The 22,753-nt window shown below is 40.9% G+C and overlaps 1 protein-coding gene across 1 annotated transcript in view; it reads left to right on the forward strand.

The window, feature by feature from the left end:
• pappa2 (pappalysin 2) overlaps positions 1-22,753 on the forward strand; it is a 236,315-nt gene that overhangs the window by 124,379 nt on the left and 89,183 nt on the right. The window contains exons 14-17 of the mRNA XM_034182745.1: positions 14,307-14,503; positions 15,173-15,286; positions 17,754-17,889; positions 18,022-18,196. Of these exons, the coding sequence (XP_034038636.1) occupies positions 14,307-14,503; positions 15,173-15,286; positions 17,754-17,889; positions 18,022-18,196 (622 nt within the window). The remainder of the gene's footprint in view (positions 1-14,306; positions 14,504-15,172; positions 15,287-17,753; positions 17,890-18,021; positions 18,197-22,753) is intronic.

The following is a 22,753-nucleotide window of genomic DNA, read 5'->3' on the forward strand; positions in this document are numbered from 1 at the left end:
GTGGGAAATGATCCCACGGCCGTCTTGGTGTTAGGCAACAGTGTGAACCACAAAGCCACTGTGGTGGCCACTTTAATAATGTATTCCTATTAATTCTGTTTTAATGCATCTTTGAAGTGGTTGACACACTCTGAACCATATTGTCTTTTTCTACAACTCTAACACAGTATATTTAGCCAAAGATTACTCTGTGAGCTTGGTGTCACTTAGTTAAAAAAACAAAACAAACAAACAACAAAAAAAAAACAATAAGTACAGCTACAATTAGCAATTACTTGCATTATTGATCAATCATTTAATTTTCTGTCAATTAACATAACTCCTCATTTAGGTTGTAAAATATTAATAGAAGCTCTCAGAAACTAAAGATGCTTCTGCTTATTGTGACAAAATACCCACCCAAAGCTCAAATATATTTGGTTTTGGCAACTAACCAAAAATCTGTTTACATTTTAAACACATTTATTACCTTTTCAACTCTGTCTCATTGTGATAGTGATGGGAGGGGGGGGGGGGGGGGGGGGGGGTAGAATTAGTGCCAAAAAATAAAGAATGAAACAGAATAACAATAAAAAACAAAGTTGCTTGTTAGGATATGTACAAGTCACCGTGAACCCCAAATAATACAGACAGAAAACTGGACAGAATAAGGTGCCAACAAGTGATTTCCACAAATCCTACCAAAAGTCCAAAACAACCTAGAATGTCACGTGTCCCAGTACCACAAAAAGCCACAGAGAAAAACGAAAATACGAGCTAAAAATGAAAACAACATCCAAAAAAAAACAAAAACAAAACTATCACATCACAAGAGGCAGCATACTCACAGAGGAGTCCATAAACAAGCGCATGACAGAGAACATCATACACTGGCAGAAAATGCAATGAGCCGGCACTGACAGACAAACAAGGAAGTGCTTAAGGAATGCAGGTAAAATTGGCTACAGGTGGTTGACAAATGAGGAGGAACTTCAGACTCACGTGAGAGGAGCAAAGTGCTGGGAGAAGACATACCTGAACAGATAAACCTAGAGTAAGAATAACTATGGCAGTAAAAGGAATAACAACAGGAGAGAAGGGAATAAACTACAATAACTAAGGAGGAGGAGAAATCACAAAACCACAAACCAGCATAGAACTCAGGAGTGATAAAGTGCAAGAGTGAAAAACAACATAATAATATAATGGAAGTGAGCAGAACACAAGACTAACAATAAACACAGAAAAGCAATATGAAAACTCAAATATGTGAAGGAGTGCAAATGGAAGACACAACAGTACTGACAGATGAGGAAGCAGGGGTGGAACATGAGGGACCAGACCACCAGGACACAGACTGAGATGAACCTACGCAGAAAATATGACTAAATAAACACAGACAAAATAATATCATGCAAAGAATGGAACAACAGAATCCAATAATAGTTAAAGATTTCACCAACAACTGCAAACCCAAAAATAAGACAAAACCATAAACCACATCCAAATGGGCCGCTGGGCGGAACCCAGACACTGCTCCAGTGTTCTTCCAGCTGTTTTATCATTGATCTACAATAGTTTGAAATCAATTGAAAACAAGTTATGTCTATTTCCTTTTAGATAAGCGCAGTTTAAAGCCAACATAAGCTAAGATAATACATTATCTTGTTTAAATGATTATAAAACAAATTTGAAGCATTCTGTTTAAAACTAGTTGCAGGTCTTTGAATATAGTAGAACCATTAAAAACTATTTTATTGTAAAACAGGAAAGCAAAGTAATAATAACAATATTATTGCTACTGCTACTGATGATAATAATGTTTTTTTTTTGATAAATGCATAATAGATGATCAAACTGTGTGCAGAGGTGGAAGCCAAGTGGTGAGTGCACTTGATTTCAGTGTGGAAGGTTCCCGGTTCTGCCACATTTCTCCATGTTATCTGGAGTTGCCTCAGGAAGGGCATCCGGTGTAAAACTTGTGCCAAATCAAATATGCAGATCCACAATTTCAATTTCACTTCAATTTCAATTTCAATTTATTTTCATTTATATATTGACAAATCACAAAAGAGTTGACTCAAGGCGCTTCACACAAGAAAGGTCTAACCTTACCAACCCCCAGAGCAACAGCGGTAAGGAAAAACTCCCTCTGAGGAAGAAACCTCAAGCAGACCAGACTCAAAGGGGTGAACCTCTGCTTGGGCCATGCTACAAACATAAATTACAGAACAATTCACAGAACAATTCACGGACGAATATATAAGAAATGCTGTTGGTGCACAGGACAGGAGGGTCGACAACACAAATACAACTCCCATCTCTGGATGAAGCTGGCCCTTAAACAGAGATAAAAAACAGAATCAGGCATCAGAAAGACAACAAATACTGTATAATTTGCCAGCATTAATCAACAAGAAAAACAGAAGAAATACTAAGGTGATCGCCGGCCACTAGCCCTAAGCTTCACTAAAAGACCCAGAATTTAGGTAAAGTTGAGGCCGCAGCCCGCTCCAATTACTAATAAAATGAATTAAAAGAGTAAAAAGTGTAAAACAAAACTGTACCAGTATGCTAGCCATATGAAAGGGAAAAGAAGTGCGTCTTAAGTCTGGACTTGAAAATCTCCACAGAATCTGACTGTTTTATTGATGCAGGGAGATCATTCCACAGAACAGGGGCACAATAAGAGAAAGCTCTGTGACCCGCAAACTTCTTTTTCACCTTAGGGACACAAAGCAGTCCTGCACCCTGAGAACGTAAGGCCCGTGCCGGTACGTAAGGTTTAATTAGGTCAACTAGGTAGGGGGTACCAGTCCATAAATAATTTTATAGGTTAGTAGCAGAACCTTAAAATCTGATCTCACTGGGACAGGAAGCCAGTGAAGAGACACCAAAATGGGTGTAATGTGGTCAAACTTTCTGCTTCATGTCAAAAGTCTGGCTGCAGCATTTTGAACCAATTGGAGACCCCTAATGCTACACTGCGGTAAACCAGAAAATAGAACATTGCAGTAGTCCAATCTAGAAGAGATAAACACATGGATCAGGGTCTCAGCATCAGCCATAGACAGGATGGGATGAATCTTCACATATTTTGCAGGTGGAAGAAAGCAGTCCTAGTAATATTTCTAATGTGGAGGTCAAAGGACAACGAAGGATCAAAAATTACGCCAAGGTTCCTCAGGGTCACCACAACAAATCTACCTTGGATTTGTTGTGGTGACCCCGAGTGAAAACAAGGGAGCAGCCGAAGGGACTTACTTACTAGATGATCAAACTGTATCAAGAGATAATATTCATTACATAGCACAAAACATGCACATAGCATGGCAAAAGGCAAAGAAAGCGATCATAGAGAATTCGCCTGTAGTTTGTCATTCCACCACAAAGCAACACTTTGTGCCTGCACTCTCCCTCAGCCCAAAACATGCAGACAGGCCACAACAGAAGCCACACAACAAAATATGGATGGAGTTAACCCAAATCATTTTATTGGAAGCAGAGGGGTGAAACCTCAGTCAGCATGATTTTTGACCATATAATATCAACATGTTAAAGAAGTGTATCAGGGCACAGAAGGACCATGAAAACACAAACCTGACATAGTGAAGAAGAATCTAAATTAATATAGTATCTTTGAGTTAACATTTTTTTAAAAACTTTAAATCAAAATAAAGCAGATATACTAACTGACTTAACAGACAGGGTGCTTTTTTGATAATGTATGGCACATTGTCTGAAGTGGGTAGCACAAGTGTTTTGGCATCACATCCAACTCCAGATCACAAGGATCTACGTAAGTGTAAAGAAGTGTGCAAAGGGGTTGTGATTGCGGATGAGTTAGCTGTGCATTCATACCTACCTTTCCCTGCGTGCTACTTTGTACCGGGTTGATGATCGAGCACTTCATTTTTGAGTCAGCCTAGTAACATTCAAATAATTTCTTTTGTCTTCTCCCTTTTTTGCTCAAGGTTCCCATAGCGGATCTGATATGGATCCACATGTTGATTTGCCACAAGTACTACCGTGGCTAAGAGAGGCCACAACACTTCTAAATTAACACTCACAAGTACAGAAAAATAAAATAAAAAGAAAAATAAATAAAACCCAATTTAATTACCTCCATCAACGAAGTTGGAGCAGGTAATGTTTTCCCCCATGTTAGTTTGTTTGATTGTGAACAGCCTGGATCCCACATTTTTTAATATACTGTTATAACATTTTTACTGGAGATTCATATCCTGATAGGCAAGAACTGATTAAATTTTCAAAGTCATGGGTCAAAGGTCAAAGTCGGGAAAAAATCTTGGAAAAATCCCCAACTTTAACACTGAATGAATTTTCAGATTCATAACTGTCAAAAAAGATCAAATTTCTTTCATATTTGACAGCGTTATCCTTTATCGACTGTCAGTGTTTGATCCAGATCTGATCCAGATTACAGATTTTGTGGCCAGTTAAATTTAACATTGAAAACCCTATTTTATGTGTATTTTACATTATAGCTTAATCAAACATGCCCCAATCACTCTCATGTTTGAAAGTTAGGTGCTGACTGGCACTGACTATTACCTGACAAAGTTTAATACAGATCTGATCTGGACTGTGTATTTTGTGGACTTATGAATTTAATATTGAAAAGCCCATTTGGTGTACATTTTCCATTATATCTCAACCAAAAGTGCCTCAGTCACTCTCATTTTTCTGTTATGGATTTTACCTACCCCACCAAAATTAGATGGGGTAGGTAAATCAATTTTATACCCATTTGTCTATCTTCCAGTTATCAGTCAGAAACCAAGTGCCAAAAAGCAATGACAAATTGTGCACAGCAGATAACCAATGTTCTATGAACATTATGTGAAAAAATTCAGAAACAAAAAAAGAAAGAAAAAAATCCTGACACCACCGCACACACACAAAAAACTTTGATTCAAGTGCATGAACTAACTACATACTCCTGACATTTGATCCCATCTAATTTAGCTTATGAAAAGCCACTTCGAACAGGACTTTGACCTCAAAGATTTTTTGCAACATAAATTTTGTGGAATTTTAAACTAGTGTTGCCAATTTCCGCTCTACAAGCATGGTGCTCTATTTGGATAATGCAAGTACTGCAACTTCATGCAATGAACACAAAACTACAGTCACACTACAAACAGCCACAGCATAATCGAAACACTCCAGCAACACAAAACACAGTTTCTACCTGGAGGACTTTTACTGAATGGTTGTTCAATGCATTGCAAACAAATTTAAACTTGAAAATCTAGCTCGCTTCAGAATAAAATCTATCAACAAAGTATATAAACTAATCTTGCCTGTGTTGAACACATGATAGAATACTGCAATGCACAGCCTATCAGTTAAAGTCTACTGAGCAGAAAATAATTTTTGTGTTGTTTGTACTTCTGTTGTGTTGTGGTTATTTGTAATGCATCTGTGGTTTTCTATTGCAGAAATTTAAAGCAGACATTTTATCAATTAAATTGCTGCATGTGCTGTAAGTTACATTTGTGTTCTCTGTATTTGTAAGCATCTTCTGAATTTACAAGATATTTTTGATGCAGATACATGGCGCTGAATTGATATAGGTCTTTATTGCATATCTAAGTGTTTTCTGCATTTGTGGGGGTTTTTTCTTAAGTAGAGCAGGTAGTTGAGTGGATAAGGAGCTGGCCTGCCAGTATTTAGACCTGGGTTTGAATCCCACTCATGCTACCTGTCTGTGTCCTTGTACAAGACACTTAACCCACATTGTCTCAGTCAACCCAGCTGTAAATGTGTGCTGGCCTTGGCTGGGGAGAGGTCATAGAGTCTCAGCTGCTTGATGCTATGAAATCTGGAGTTCAGCACCGGCACCAACGGGCCTATATCGGACTGATACTAGTATCTCACTAGGCTGCGACTGAGTGGCTGGAGACACAAATCTGAGAGAAAATACATAAAGCACTGACAATTTTCACTTGGAATCACATTGACCTATATAATCACAATTTTGTCATACTCCCAGGGTTCCCAGGGCAGTTTTTGCCTGTCTTGTGCCAGGAATGTCAGATTCTCATTTTTGGCTCTAGTCAGTCACAATACAGTTTCATAGGCCGCTAACCCAGGCAGCACGGTGGCTTAGTGGTTAGCACTGTTGCCTCACAGCAAGAAGGTAATGGGATTGATTCCCACCTATGGCCTCTCTGTGTGGCATTTGCATGCCCTCCCCGTGTTTGCGTGGGTTCCCTCTGGGTGCTCTGGCTTCCTCCCACATCCAAAGACATGCAGGTTCGATGAATTGGGAACTTTAAATTGTCCGTAGGTGTGCATGTGGGTGTGAATGTTTGTCTGTCGATATGTGGCTCTGCAATGGACTGGCATCCTGTCCAGGGTGTACCCCCTTCACACCCCAAGACTGCTGAGATAGGCTCCAGCCCCCGTGACCCTTAATTGGAGTAAACGGTTGAAGATGAGTGAATGAGTGAGGCCGCCAACTCCTCATAAAAAAGTTGTCACATTTTGTGCACTTTTCTGACAGAACATTTGTCGCATAAATTTTTTGAACATGTTCAAAATTCCAGTAACATGACAACAAGACCCCACAACTCACACAAGGAAGTTGAGAACCCCCAGAAATGTTTTGAGACATTTTGGAAACTCCCTCGCGAATGCCGTTTGCAATTTGCCACCAACATTTGCAACCGAGTGAGATACTACCCTTAATTCTGCTGCATTTGTTAGTGTTGTATTATTTTGGAAGTGCTGTGGCCTCTCTCAGAGATTATGTCATGCTGTTTACACTTTATGTCAATAGTGAAGAAATATCTAAAGTATCATGATGTAAATACATAAAACATAGGACACTGTGTAATAATCTGCTTCCATTGTGAAGACTTTATGGCTGGGTGACCTTCAATCTGCCCTCCTGATGTGGTTATTTTGTTTCTTCATGGTCTTAACATTAGCAAATCATATTAAAGTGGAATGTGACTAAAAGCTCCTCAATTGCCAAAAGGCAAGTTGAAAAATTACGACTTGCTTAATAGGCAATGCCTTGTAGCTTTGAGTTAAACCAACAGATCAGTTGGTTTATTCCCTCTCAGCCCAAAGTAAAGTATCACTGTCTTTCATAAACGTAGTTACTGAATCCGTGGACATACATACAAACATATATCACTGTTGCAATGGGCTGCAGCGAGTGAGCACACGGCACGCACATTGACAGGCTACCCCAGGTGAAACGGACTGTCAAATCATAAAACGAAGCGAGCGATCTGAATGTCATGTCACCCACGTGAGCTCTGTTCCACATGATGCAGTGTCTGTCCTGCACCGTCTACAAGACACCGTGTCAGGCAGGACATGCACGTGGGGCTGGCTGGATACGCCGCCAGCAGATGCTTGTCATTCATGTCATTTCATGACTGTACGTCTGTGACCATAATTCATCTGCAGAGGAACAGACAGATCATACTTGTATTGCCCGTTTGATAAGAGGCATTCAATAAAATGTGGTGTTTTTACATGGTGTGTGGTTGTATTTTTTTTTAAATACGTCCATGTCCTTCTTGATATCAGGCGTTTTCCCACACCTTTGACAGCACAGCGATGGTAGCTCAGTGATAATATTTCTGGCTGGCAATCAGAGCTTTTGGAAATTACAGGTTCGAATCCCGTGGATGGCATGTATTTTTAATTAATTTTTTTTTCCACAGCAACTGCGCCATGTGGTTACACATGCTGCAGCTGCTCGCATTGTGTTTCCACGTGCATGAAACTGTTGCAGCGGCATTGTTTATGCCTGCCCGTCGGCTCAATGTTTTCGTGGTTCGCTCATATGAGCTGTTCCGCCATGATTCACCCTGATTTCTACTTATTCTTACTATGTGTGAAGGGGCCCTTAGGGAAGCAGTTTATTAGTCAGTGCACAGCAAACCAAGACTAACCCACCCTGCTCTTTGTCCACAAAGCCAGCCCTGCCGTGACTGGAGCCATTACTTCTCTTGTTTTACAATAAAACATCTGATGACTAGGAAAGAAAACAATTGGGCAAAAACAGGACTTTACAAATTGAAACACTTAAAGCTATTATTCACATGATATCTTAGTCATGGAAGCCATTTTTCCCCCTTTTGTTTGGGTTTTCTCGCAGCATTTGCAACAGCTAATTGCCACTCTGACTAACTGAGCTGCTGTTGGATCTGTTAATCGTGCCTCTGATTTGAAGTGGTCTAGCACTTTTTGTGACCGGTAGCCGACCACACGCTGCCAAACAATTGCGCTAAAGTGACTTCACCAGTTATCATTCAGTGACTATGTCAATGACATTTATTGGGAACTCATACAGAGGGGAAAGGAACATGTTGCACATGTTGTGGTTGTAACGGGTTGCTTTCAGGCTGTCATTATGTGAATGTTATTGTTAAATTGCACAATATGGTTACCGCATGCAGGCAGTGAATAAAACACATGGTTTTAATGGCCAAGTCAGAGGTTGTCAGTCAGTCCACTTTGTGAAGCTTCATAAAAACAAGACTTGGAATTCAAAAGACTTAATCACTTTCACAGGTGTTGTCAAAGCAGGGGTGGTGTGTCGGGCGAGTTCTTCCACTGTAGTGCTGCCAGTGAAATTGGGACAACAGCGTGGCTTTGAATGGTCTTGACTAGTTTTGCATTTTGTCAGAAAAAGGTTTCTGTTGGTTAATTAAAGCCTTTTGTGCAGCACTGACTCCAATACATCTCAGTCTGTCTAAATTCTACAGCTGGCCAGACATTAATGAAGCCAAACGTCTGAAGTGTGTGATGTTTCCTGCCATATTTTAAGACCAGCTGCTGCATTATGAGCTGTTGTTCAGCTTTTGCTGTCCACCCTTTTTGTGCTGAAATCCTCCTGCACATTTCATCTTTTTACGGCCACCCGTAGCTTTGGCATAAATGTGCAACAGTGAAGATGATTCAATTTTCAATGCCTCACTCCATCCATCACACTATGGAAGTGCCTTGGGTTCTGATAAGCAACCAGCTATGCAGACACATGGTCCTTTCCTACCTCCAGAAGGTAGCCAAAACGATATAACTGATGTTCTTTCACAATGCAAGTGATACTCCTTGAGTCTGAGTCAATCTAAATAGCAGTTCGTTTGATGCATAGTAATTCCAATGACAGCCAACGAGGTTCTTGGTACCAAAGACATCCAGTTGTCATACATCAACTATTAGCATCCAGATCTCACATGCACCAAAAATACCAGAAAATTCAGTTTTTCGAATGGTAAGTATAACAACACATCAACAGATTATTCATTTAGAGCGTCATCCATGCTACAACCCCAATTCCATTGAAATTGGGATGTTGTGTGAAATGTAAATAAAAGCAGAGTACAATGATTTGCAAATCCTCTTCAACCTATATTCAATATACACCACAAAGACAAGATATTTAATGTTCAAACTGATAAACTTTTTTGTTTTTGTGCAAATATTTGCTCATTTTGAAATGGTTGCCTACAACACATTTCAAAAAAGCTGGAACAGGGGCAATAAAAGACTGGGAAAGTTGATGAAAGCTCAAAGAACACCTGTTTGAAACATTCCACAGGTGAACAGGTTAATTGGAAACAGGTGAGTGTCATGATTGGGTATAAAAAGAGCATCCCTAAAAGGCTCAGCCATTCACAAGCAAAGATGGGGTGAGGATCACCACTTTGTGAACAACTGCATGAAAAAAATAGTCCAACAGTTTAAGAACAATGTTTCTCAATGTTCAATTGCAAGCGATTTAGGGATTCATCATCTACAGTCCATAATATAATCAGAAGAGTCAGAGAATCTGGAGAACATTTTACACATAAGCGGCAAGGCCGAAAACCAACATTGAATGCCCGTGACCTTCGATCTCTCAAGTGGCACTGAATTAAAAACCAACATCATGTAAAGGATTTTACCGCGTGGGCTCAGGAACACTTCAGAAATGAGTTAACACAGTTTGTCGCTACATCTACAAGTGCAAGTTAAAACTTCTACTTCTGTAACACACACAGGGAAATAGGTTTTACATGTCAAGATATATAGCAGTTTTTGTGACTAACACACACACAAAGTACAACAGTATTGGTTTGGCTTGGCCTTTACATCAAATTGATGATAGTCGTGAAGAGCTATCATATGTTGTGTAGTCTCTGTTGGCACAGAAATACTCTGGCAATATGTTGACGGAGGCGGAGCTCGGCTAAATTGCCTGACAAGATGAGGCTGCCACCATGGATGGCAGATCTCCATGCAGGTCTCTCTGCAGCAATTTCCTCAAAAGTAGACTGAGAGATGTCAAAGTCCTTCATGTCTCTCTTCACAATGTCCTTGTTCCGGAGTAAAGGATGACCCAAGGGACATTTGGCATCACTCAGTTCACCATAAAGAACTAATTTTGGGATACGTGAATCGTCCATGCGGTAGACATGGCCTAGCCAGCATAGACGTGTCTTCTTAGAGTGGTGAATAGTTTACGTGAACCACACATATCCAGGATTTTTACATCAGGGATTTTGTCCTGCCAGGGGACTTTGGTGATTTTACAAAGCCATCTGAGATGGAAACAGTTTAAGCATATGATGACTACATTTCGCTCCCATAAAGCAGGATGGAAAGCACACAAGCTTCATACACCTTGACTTTGCGTTGAGAGATAACTTTTTGTTGTTCCACACATGATCTTTTAGACTGCCAAATGTGGAAGAGGTCTTGCCAATTTGTTTACCGATCTCAGCCTTGAGTTGTGGTATACTGGTAACAGTTGACCCAAGGTAACAAAATAGGTCAGCTACATCTAAAGACTGTGCATTGATGCTGATGACTGGTGGTGCTGGTAGGCCATAGTACATCACTTTGGTCTTGGGGATACTGATCATTACACCAAAGGCAGTGCAGGCAGAGGAGAAGGAATCACACAGAGACTGCAGGTCTTCTTAAGTGTGCGCCAAAAACACTGCGTCATCCGGTAAAAGGAGCTCATGAATCGAGAGGGTATGACTCCACAACAATATTGCTTGTTCTTTTATAGAAATCCTGTTTCAAACCATGTGGGAAAACCTTTGTTACCTATATACTATAGCCTGTAGGGTGCAATGCACAGGACACCAGTCTATCACAGGGCCACATATACACAGACAACTCATTCCCACATGCACTTAAAGGAAAACATCTTTTGTTGAAATTGTTTGCTAATTGATAACTTATTTTGTGATCATAAAATTTCACTTGGAGCCCTAATTTTACCAGGGGCAGTCATGTGTGGTTGCCATGTGGAACCTGGGATGGTTCTGAGATGACGTGGATCCTCATGATTTGACGAGTGATGTTAAGACCTAATGAGTTATGAAATAACCAATTTCATGTCTCTCTTCAATGTCAACTGTTCAGTATGAGGAGAATGCTGTAAAGCATTGTGTAGTTTTAAACAGTAACTAGGATTTGTTGCAGTCCCTATGAGAAGAACTCACCTCATTGGGCATTTACATATACAGTGTACTTAAAATTAAAGTGGACAAAAAAGTATTTTCACAAAAATGCAAAAAATTATGCTCTTTAATCTTAAAGTGAAACCAAACCACACATCATGATGGAGCTGTGGTCAGCACAGGTGTGAATGTAGGCTCTGGTCCTAATTGCCAGTCCCTCAAGCAGCACCTGTTTCTAAACGTTATGGAAGTAACTCTGCTGCTGCTTTCCAATGGGGGCAGCAAGCGTTATGGAGGCGATGGGGAGAAAAGCCATTTGAATTTTTATCCCTGCTATCTATAGAGACCAAAACTGTTTTTAGTACCAGGTTGTAAACATGATAACATGATGAAAAGATTAAATCCAACAAGACCAAGCATTCATGATATGCACACTCTTAAGGCTATGAAATTGGGCTATTAGTACAAAAAAGTAGAAAAGGGGGTGTTCACAATAATAGTAGCATCTGCTGTTGATGCTACAAACTCAAAACTATTATGTTCAAACTGCTTTTTTAGCAATCCTGTGAATCACTATACTAGTATTTAGTTGTACAACCACAGTTTTTCATGATTTCTTCACATCTGCGAGGCATTAATTTTGTTGGTTTGGAACCAAGATTTTGCTTGTTTACTAGTGTGCTTGGGGTCATTGTCTTGTTGAAACACCCATTTCAAGCGCATGTCCTCTTCAGCATAAGGCAACATGACCTCTTCAAGTATTTTGACATATCCAAACTGATCCATGATACCTGGTATGCGATATATAGGCCCAACACCATAGTAGGGGAAACATGCCCATATCATGATGCTTGCTCCACCATGCTTCACTGTCTTCACTGTGAACTGTGGCTTGAATTCAGAGTTTGGAGGTTGTTTCACAAACTGTCTGCGGCCCTTGGACCCAAAAAGAACAATTTTACTCTCATCAGTCCACAAAATATTCCTCCATTTCTCTTTAGGCCAGTTGATATGTTCTTTGGCAAATTGTAACCTCTTCTGCACATGTCTTTTATTTAACAGAGGGACCTTGCGGGGGATTCTTGCAAATAAATTAGCTTCACACAGGCATCTTCTAACTGTCACAGCACTTACAGGTAACTCCAGACTGTCTTTGATCATCCTGGAGCTGATCAGTGGGTGAGCCTTTGCCATTCTGGTTATTCTTCTATCCATTTTGATGGTTGTTTTCCGTTTTATTCCACGTGTCTCTGGTTTTCTTGTCCATTTTAAAGCATTGGAGATCATTGTAGATGAACAGCCTATAATTTTTTGCACCTGTGTATAAGTTTTCCCCTCTCCAATTAACTTTTTAATCAAACTACGCTGTTCTTCTGAACAATGTCTTGAACGTCCCATTTTCCTCAGGCTTTCAAAGAGAAAAGCATGTTCAACAGGTGCTGGCTTCATCCTTAAATAGGGGACACCTGATTCACACCTGTTTGTTCCACAAAATTGACAAACTCACTGACTGAATGCCACACTACTATTATTGTGAACACCCCCTTTTCTACTTTTTTTTACTAATAGCCCAATTTCATAGCCTTAAGAGTGTGCATATCATGAATGCTTGGTCTTGTTGGATTTGTGAGAATCTACTGAATCTACTGGTACCTTGTTTCCCATGTAACAATAAGAAATATACTCAAAACCTGGATTAATCTTTTTAGTCACATAGCACTACTATTATTCTGAACACTATTGTAGATAGATAGATAGATATGCTCCATGATAGAGTTTATTTTACTCTGTTTGACATGTGATCAGATATAGTTCCGGTGTCACAGACCGAACGATCCACCCCTAAAAATTGGTCCGCCCTGCCTCCACTGTGCATGCGTCATTTCTGAGCTCAGCAACTCGTCTGAGACAGAGTCTCTTCACCCAAAGTGATCAAATGGATTAATGGGATTATTAACCATCAGATGACAAGTTAAAACCTCTTAAATCATTCTAAAGTCAGTTTTAAGCAGAAATGAGGCTGTTTTAAGCAGAAACAAGGCGTTAATCCGCGACGCTTTGAAATGACCGATGCGCAGTGAACGCATCAGCTGTGATCGCTTCCTCAGTCTTTTATGATGAAATATTGCTAAATTTATGTGGAAATGATTGTTGTACAAAAACTTCAGATATCTGTCGCTGAGATAGATGATGACTGGAGTGCAGTTTGAAGCAGAAACGAGGTGATAATCGGTGAACCGCAGCTAATGATGCATGCGCAGTGAAGGCATGGTGGACCGTTCGGTCTGCGACACCCGTGTAGTCTATTTTACTATGCAGAATTTACTGGGTGAACACTTTCTATAGCTTTTTTTTTTTAAATTCTGCTCATGTCCCAGAAATAATTCTTGGAAGAAATCGTTGTAAAAATCTACCCCAGAGGATATGACAGAAGACAAATTAGGACATTAATGTTCAACATTTTTTTGTTATTCAACAGTAACATGTAACACATAGTGCTGTTCTTGTCACTTGGTGACTTAAGAGCAGTGTTGGTCTGTTAGAGCACTTATAGTAAAACTATTCAAGTTTTATGTTTAGCTTCTCGTTGTGTCTGTTTGTATTAAAAGTGCTGTCATGTTCAATAACTAATTGAAGTCAAAGGCCATTTGTTAACATCATTCAGAGCAGAGAGAGTCAGATATGCTTGAGTTGACATAGCTAACATTATGAGCGGCCAACAAAAATACAGAATGGATTTGCTCAGATTTGGTTCACTGACAAAAAGGTTTGGATGAGATTTGAACAGCAGGGGATCAGTGGAGACCATGCCAGATTAAGAAACCAAACTTTATATTCGTTCATAAATCCTGATCTTGCTTTCTCTTGTCCATCTCCCAGGTGAACCCAGTCAGTGTTATGTTTTCGATGGTGACGGTGTGTGTGAGGAGTTTGAGCGTGGCTCAAGTGTTCAGGACTGTGGTTATTTCACACCGCTGGGCTACATGGACCAGTGGGCATCTACTGCCACGGCTTCTCACCAGGATGTCAAAGGATGCCCCGCCCATGCTGCCACCGGGGAGCCGTCACTTACCAAGGTATGAAGCCTGAACTGCAGGACACATGAAAGCTGCCACATGACATTATTAAACTCCTCAAGGAGGTTGTGGTGGAAGTTCTGAGACGTGGAGCTGTGGAATTCAGTGCTTCTGAACGTGAATGTCTCAGTAGATTTGCAAGAAAAACTTTCTTGGTAAGAAAGTACGAGTATGATGCAAGTGTAAAGTTTGAGAGCTGCAGACGTGTGAGCAAGGACGTTATTTGCCAGCCTCAAGCCCTGCAAGACATTAAAGTTAACACTGAAGCACCTCTGTCTCATCTTCTCCTACATTCTGATCATAGTTGTTGTTTTACATTCTCTATTCATCACCACATGCATTTCTCAACCTGATCTCATGCCAAGTTTGTGAAAGCGTCACAAAAAGTGATTTAATCTATTAGTTTCTGATAGCACATTTCATAACGGTGTCACAAAATTTGGGGTGACAAATTGGGGTGGGGGTTAGGGTTAACAAATAGTGACTGAAACTTGACCATGTCAAGAAAATGTGACTCATTTCGTGATTGTATCATGTAAAAAAGTGAAACTGTGCTGGCATTTCTATGGAGGCAAGTTTATTGCAACTTTCAATCTATGCAATCAGTTGAATTGACACAGCATGAAAGAAAATTACTTTTACTGCCTGTTGTCTTGTTGTGTGTTAAAGTTGTGCAGGTATCATCACCTGAAGGTGAGAGACCAGCCACCATTTGATGCCTGGTTCCCATGTACCGCCCAGTCTGACACAAATAATGGCCTGGAACATTCATTTTGGCTCAAGGTACTGCCCTCTATTTTCTCTTCCCCTCACTGAATGTGGGTGGCTTCTCTGTCTTCTGTGGCTTCCAGCGTTTTGCAGAACTTACTTAAATGATGTCGAAGGGTTTTTCTCACAGCCTGCTGGCTCATATTACAACAGGCATGCATTCCTGACTCCTAATTACCTGATTGATTAATGCCGGTGCTCATTTCTATGTCAGCGGTGAATTGTTGAGACAAATGAGCTGTGGATAATTAGCAAATTATGACTCAGCCGCTACTCTTTATTCATTTAATGTTTCTCTTTTTATTTGCGATGGAGTGGGTTATATAATCTATAAATTTTTCAGTCATAATTAATTTTAAAATGACATAAGAAAGCAGGGTTATACAATTATAAATACATACAAAGGTTTATACATTGTGAAAATAGCAATATTTTAATGCTATAATACTGAATAACAAACTCAGACTATAATTGAGGCATTAATCATATCGATATATTATGAATGCATCATTTTAATGTGGATCACAGATGATGAGCTATCATGATTGCTATAAAGTAATTGCTTATACTGAGGAAACACCTGCAAAATAACGTTAAAATTTTATACATCACTTGTTAACTGTTCATCTGTGATTAAAAAGCAAATTGTAAAATTAATGAATGTTGTATTCCTTATGATGTGGTGCCGCTCTGGCTGTTGGAATTGCCTAATTGCTCTGCTGATCTCAGTTGTGCCAACATTCCCTGTGTCTCTCTTACTGTATTTGGACGTGACTTTTCATTCCAGGCCTACGTCTGGTTCTCCTATTTAGCAACTTTGTATTATTTATTCCTTCCACAGCTATGGTTCCCACAATCATCTCTGCAGGCCCCGACTAAGAGAAGGCGAGCTGTTGATTTGACTGATAGCTTCACAACCTTGTCCATCATGCTTCGGATCAGAGTCCTTTACAGCCATGATCCTGTCTCTTTTCTTCTCTCTGACTTATTCATTTTTCTTTGTCTTTCATCATTTGCACTTCTTTGTTCAGTGACTCATTTTTCCATCCACTGTTTCTCCCATTTATCAGGCCCATCTCTGCAACCTTTTTGGAAAGCCGTAGTCTCCCTGAAGAGTGTTGCACCATTTATAATGCTTTCGTTATAACACCCTTTTCTACCAACTCTCCCTGAAAAACCTTTTTTCCTCTTAAAATGGACATTTTGTCCAAAATTGATTTGTATTCACCATTTGCAGTTAATATGTCGAGCAGATAGTGCAGTGGGTTTAGGAGTTAGGCAACCAATGAGTAGATCTGGGTTTGATTCCTGGCCATGCTATCTGTCTGTGTGCTTTGGCAAGACAGTTCTTCTACGTAGTCCCACCCAGCTGTAAAAGGGTTCCATCATTGAGTGGGAAAGTACCCTACAATGGACTGTGTTCAGGTGACAAGGAGAGTGTTAAACACATTCACACTCTAAGCTACCATCAATTTACCGATTCCAGTTCACCAAACCTGCATACCTCTGGAAGTAAGAGGAAGCCAGAGCACCACAGAGAGAACATGCAAACATCACACAGAAAGGACCAGGTGGGATTCAAACCTGAGGCTTTCTCACTGTGCGGCAACAGTGCCAACCACAATACAACTGTGGTGTCCCATTTTGTGCTGAAATATAGTTTCCAAATCTGATGGCCGTGCAGTCATATTTTCACTTTGATTCTGAACATTTGGCGCTTTTTAGATCACAGTTGATGGCATCATGGCTGCCAAGCAGTTAGTGTATTTGTTTCCAAAGTATAAGGTTCCTGGTTCAATATGGAGTTACATCATAAGGGCGTAAAATGTGCCAAGCTAACATGCAGATCCATTTCGGATCCACTGTGGTGCCCCCGACTGGAAAAAAAAAAGGAGAAGCATAGAATATAGTCTTTATTGTCATTGTGCATATACATGCAACAAATTTTGCCCTCTGCATTTAATCCATCCTAATTACACTTAGACACAATCCAACCACTAAGAGTAGTGAGCAACCACAGTCCGGTGCCCAACTCCAGATGTAAAGACACTGACTTGGTCAGGGACAGAGAAAGGAACAGACCCTAAATAAGCATGTTTTTGATTGATTGTGGGAGGAAACCAGGCTGCCCGGAGGAAGCCCACGCAGACACGAGAACATTCAAACTCCACACAGAAAGGACTGGAAGTGATCCCACAACCTTTTTGTTGTGAGGCAGCAGTGCTAACCACTAAACCACCATGCTGCCCATGAAACTATAAGGTCTTAGCCATAATAACAAAAAACATAACATGAAAATGGTAGTGTATTGAATTGTACTGTGTGTGAAAGTGGTGTAAGGTGAGCTACCAGATCCAACCGATTACATCAGCTCTGTTACTGTGGAGCAAAAAGTATCCGGAATGACAGCAGATTAGTAAATGCTCGTGTGTCACTTTTGGAAAAGGGATACTATATACTTCCTCTTGTTTTATTGGTTCAGGTGGGATTTGTGTATCCTGGAGTAGCAGCCTCTGTGATGGTGTACTTGGCTTCAGATGGGTCTTGGTCGGGGGAACTGTGTCGGAGGACAGTGACCGTCCTGCTTTCAGATACCGCTGGCAGGAATCACTCTCTTGGTATTTTGTCCTTGCACACATATATGTATTTTATGTTTTAAATGTAAGATAAGGGGTAAACACAGAAATAAAAGGAAATAAAATGTTTAACTGTCAGATATGCCACTACTTGTATCCCTGCTGTCTCCAAAGGTACGCACGATGTCTCATGCCATCAGAATCCGTTAGTGGTGAATGTGACCCATGACCTCTCTCGACCGTTCTTCCTCACAACATCTGTCACCCTCCTCTTCTCCTCCCCCTCTGTGGCTGTTGGAGGTGTGGCCTTGAGGACATCCTGTCACTTCAGCACCTTCGCCCTGACTGGGTGCGCATCAGAGGGTGGGCCTTCCCACAACTACCCACGTATCAGACGTACAGCATGAAAATACACAATTAGTATCAGATCCTTGAATCCTATTGTATTTTTTTGTATCCTGTTTACCTACATACACTCTCATTATTACTATCACCATTCAAACAAATATAAAATCTGATCTCACTGAAGGGTTGTTTCACACCTACCTTGTTTGGTTTGGACCTTCAGACTTTTCAGTTCGGTGCAAACTGAAATTCAGTGCATCCGGAAAGTATTTTTGCTCTGTACTTTTTCCACATTTTTTATGTTACAGGCTTATTCCAAAATGATAAAATTTATTTTTTCCCTCAAAATTCTACACACAATACCCCACAATGATCATGTAAAAACAGTTTTTTTTTTTTTTTTTTTTTTTTTTTAGATTTTTGCAGATTTATTAAAAATAAAAAACTAAGACATCACATGTTCATAAGATTTCACAGCCTTTGCCATGCTCAGGTAGATCCTGTTTCCACTGTTCACCCTTGGGATGTTTCAACAGCTTAATTGGAGTCCACCTGGGACAAATTCAGTTGATTGGACATGATTTGGAAAAACACACACCTGTCTATATTTAAAGTCCCACAGTTGACATTGCATGTCAGAGCACAAACCAACCTACATCCCTGGTTCTCAAGACCAGGCACCTAAGTGGCTCTACTCTATTCTTTTCTACTCTTCCATTTTACTCTTCCTTTTTAGATATTTAGATATACCTTAGTGTACTAGCATAGTTCCACCTTAGAAATGGAATATAAGATATAAGATATACCTTACTGAATTTTCATGAAGTCAAAGTAATTATCTGTAGACCTCTGAAACAGGATTGTCTCAAGTCACAAATCTGGGGAATGGTACAGAGTAATTTCTGCTGCTGAGCAATGTAGCCTCCATCATCTGTAAATGGAAGAAGTTCAGATCCAACAGGATACTTCCTAGAGCTGGCCACTTGTCTAAACTGAGTGATCGAGAAAGAAGGGCCTTAGTCAGGGAGGTGACCAAAAACCCAATGGATCTCTCTGTCAGAGCTTCAGTATTCCTCTGCAGAGAGACAAGATCCTTCCAGAAGGACAACCTCTCTGCAGCAATCCACCAGTCAGGCCTGTATGGTAGAGTGGCCATATGGAAGTCACTCCTTAGTAAAAGGCACATAGCAGCCTGCCTGGAGTTTGCTCAAAGCCCCACGAAGGACTCTCAGACCATGAGCAACAAAATTCTCTGTTCTGATGAAACAAAGATTGAACTCTTTGGTATTATGCCAGGCATCATGTTTGGAGGAAACCAGGCACCATCCCTACAGTGAAGCATGGTGGTGGCAGCATCATGCTGTGGGGATGTTTTTCAGCAGCAGGAACTGGGAAACTAGTCAGGATTTAGGGAAAGATGAATACAGCAATGTACAGAGACATCCTGGATGAAAAGCTGCTTCACAGCGCTCTTGACGTCAGACCGGGGCGACAGTTCATCTTTCAGAAGGACCCTAAGCGCACAGCCAAGATATCAAAGGAGTGGCTTCAGGACAACTCGGTAAATGTCCTTGAGTGGTCCAGCCAGAGCTCAAACCTGAATCTGAACATCTCTGAAGAGATCTGAAAATGGCTGTGCACCGACGCTCCCCATCCAACCTGATGGAGCTTGAGAGGTGCTGGAAAGAGGAAAGAACAAAACTGCCCATAGATAGGTGCACCAAGCTTGTGGCATCATATTCAAGAAGACCTGAGACTGTAATTACTGCCAAAGGTGCATCAAACAAGTACTGAGAAAAGGGCATGAATGAACATGGGATTTCTTAGAGTTTTATTTTTAATAAATTTGCCAAATGTTAAAAAAAAAACCCTTTCATGTTGTCATTTTGAGGTGTTGTGAGTACAAGTTTAAGAGAAAAAAACAAACAATTTACTTCATTTTAGAACAAGGCTGTAACAGAAAATGTGGAAAAAGTGAAGCGCTGTGAATACTTTCTGGATGCACTGTAGTTGGTGTGAAAGCTTCCTCAGACCACATTCCCATCCAAACGACCAGAATTTTCTCAGACCAAAAGAGGTGGTCTCAGTTCAGATCAAACTGAACCTTGATGCAGTGCATATGTAGTATGAAAACAGGGAAGAGAGGGAATTTTCCTGCTTTTGACTGGGAAAGTCTGTTGTGAAAATATGTGTATGATGTAAGATCCAGGAAAAGTTGACACGGTTGTTGTCCTTCTTACACCCAAGTAACACTACATGATGATGTGCAGGGTGCACACTACAATGCCATCATGTTCAACATTCACAATCATCCATGGCGTTGACAGTCCCTAGTTGCTTCAAGACATTTTACAGTGTGCGTGGATGTGGCTCTTCAGTCCGGTTTGGGTACGGAATGTACAGCCAAACATCAGACAGACATGACTGAACTCCTCTGCTTTTGCTCTGGCAAATCTGGATTTGTGCAGTTCATGCTTCGTTGCACCTCTGCGTGTGGCAGCTTTCAAAAGCAAGGCAGTTTTTATGGATGTTGCTCTGCCAGGTGGGGCACCTTGAAATGTTTTTTCTGGCCCCCAGGTGAATATTTTCTAGGAGGGAGTCTTACGTCGAGAAGATGTTTTTAACCGCGCTCTTGCCAACATGATGAGGATCGAAGGTATGTTGGCTCTGAGAAGGATGACAGTTTTGTGTATCTGGTCTTGTTTGATGTTCAGCAGCCTGTGAACACAGGTAGGGTAGAAGGGGTTCAGCTGCCTGGCACACCTCCTGTACACTATGCAGGTGTTGCAGGGGTACAGGAGGGTGGTGAGAACTCTTGCAGCAAAGACCATCTCTATACTGAAAGTGATTCCCGGTATTGTAAGATGCTGGTGTACAGCTTGTGCATGGCAGAGCTAGCTTTTGCGACTGCACTGTTTACTTTTGCACCATGGTTGACAGCTCTGAAGAGGGACATAATTTGTTCCACTGCTTGTAGCCTCGGTCTCTTCACTGTGATACTGGCCATAGTGTTTGAGGAGATGGTTAGTGTATGATCTCCATTTTCTTAATGGTATTGTTGAGGCCAAAGTTATCGCACAGCTTGAACAACTTCTCCTTACCGATGCTGCAACCACCATGAAAACTGATAAGTGCTCTACATTGTGACTCAAACACTGTAAAAGCCTAATCATGGTGCTGTTGTTGAAGATCAAATATAGTCCAAACAGTTTTTACTAGGAACAAGCACATAGGAACAAGCACTAATCTACACCTTGGGTAAAGGTTGATAAGCTTACCATTGACAAGTACTTTTGACCTTTAATAGGCTTCTTGGGCTCACTGTGTGTACTGGATGTACCAGGTTTGGTACCAGTAAGACTGGTGCAGCTGAAGTTACGTATCTCGCTCACAAGTAAAGTGTCCCATGACTGACAAAAGCCCCTCTCACACAGAATGCCTGTGCATGGTGTGTTGGTGGCAGTCATTGGCGTGACAGCAACTACTGGCATTTTATTGACTTTGTCTCTGATTTGTTCCATTTTATCTTGGATTTGGAGTTTTCAAACAACCTAGTTCTTTGGTCATGTTCAATGCAATAAAATTCTCTACTGTTATTTAATAAGAATATTACTTAACTAGAGCACCACGCTTGTAGAGTGCAAACCTCCACCAACACTAGTTTCCAAATCCACAAAATTTTACCTTGTAAAAAATTTTCAAGGTCAAAGTCCTTTTAGAAATCAAATCAAATCAATTTTATTTATATAGCGCCAAATCACAACAAACAGTTGCCCCAAGGCGCTTTATATTGTAAGGCAAAAGCCATACAATAATTACAGAAAAACCCCAACGGTCAAAACGACCCCCTGTGAGCAAGCACTTGGTGACAGTGGGAAGGAAAAACTCCCTTTAAACAGGAAGAAACCTCCAGCAGAACCAGGCTCAGGGAGGGGCAGTTTTCTGCTAGGACTGGTTGCGGCTGAGGGGAGAGAATCAGGAAAAAGACATGCTGTGGAAGAGAACAGAGATCAATCACTAATGATTAAATGCAGAGTGGTGCATACAGAGCAAAAACAGAAAGAAACACACAGTGCATCATGGGAACCCCAGCAGTCTAAGTCTATAGCAGCATAACTAAGGGATGGTTCAGGGTCACCTGATCCAGCCCTAACTATAAGCTTTAGCAAAAAGGCAAGTTTTAAGCCTAATCTTAAAAGTAGAGAGGGTGTCTGTCTCCCTGATCCAAATTGGGACCTGGTTCCACAGGAGAGAAGCCTGAAAGCTGAAGGCTCTGCCTCCCATTCTACTCTTAAAAACCCTAGGAACTACAAGTAAGCCTGCAGTCTGAGAGCGAAGCGCTCTATTGGGGTGATATGGTACTATGAGTACCATATCACCCCAATAGAGGTACACTTAAGCCTCGCTCCCTGGTCTTCCCCCCTCCCCTCAGCTTCTCCAGCTCTGTTAGAACTGTTCAGGACTGCTCAGACTGCGCAGGGCTGCTCCCTCCCCCTCCAGGATTGTCGGACAAGTCCGTTGACGGCGCCAAACAGGCTGCCTCCGGAGTCTTCTGATAAAC

The sequence above is a fragment of the Thalassophryne amazonica genome, chromosome 12 (assembly GCF_902500255.1).
Source record: "Thalassophryne amazonica chromosome 12, fThaAma1.1, whole genome shotgun sequence".
Taxonomy (NCBI): Eukaryota; Metazoa; Chordata; class Actinopteri; order Batrachoidiformes; family Batrachoididae; genus Thalassophryne; species Thalassophryne amazonica.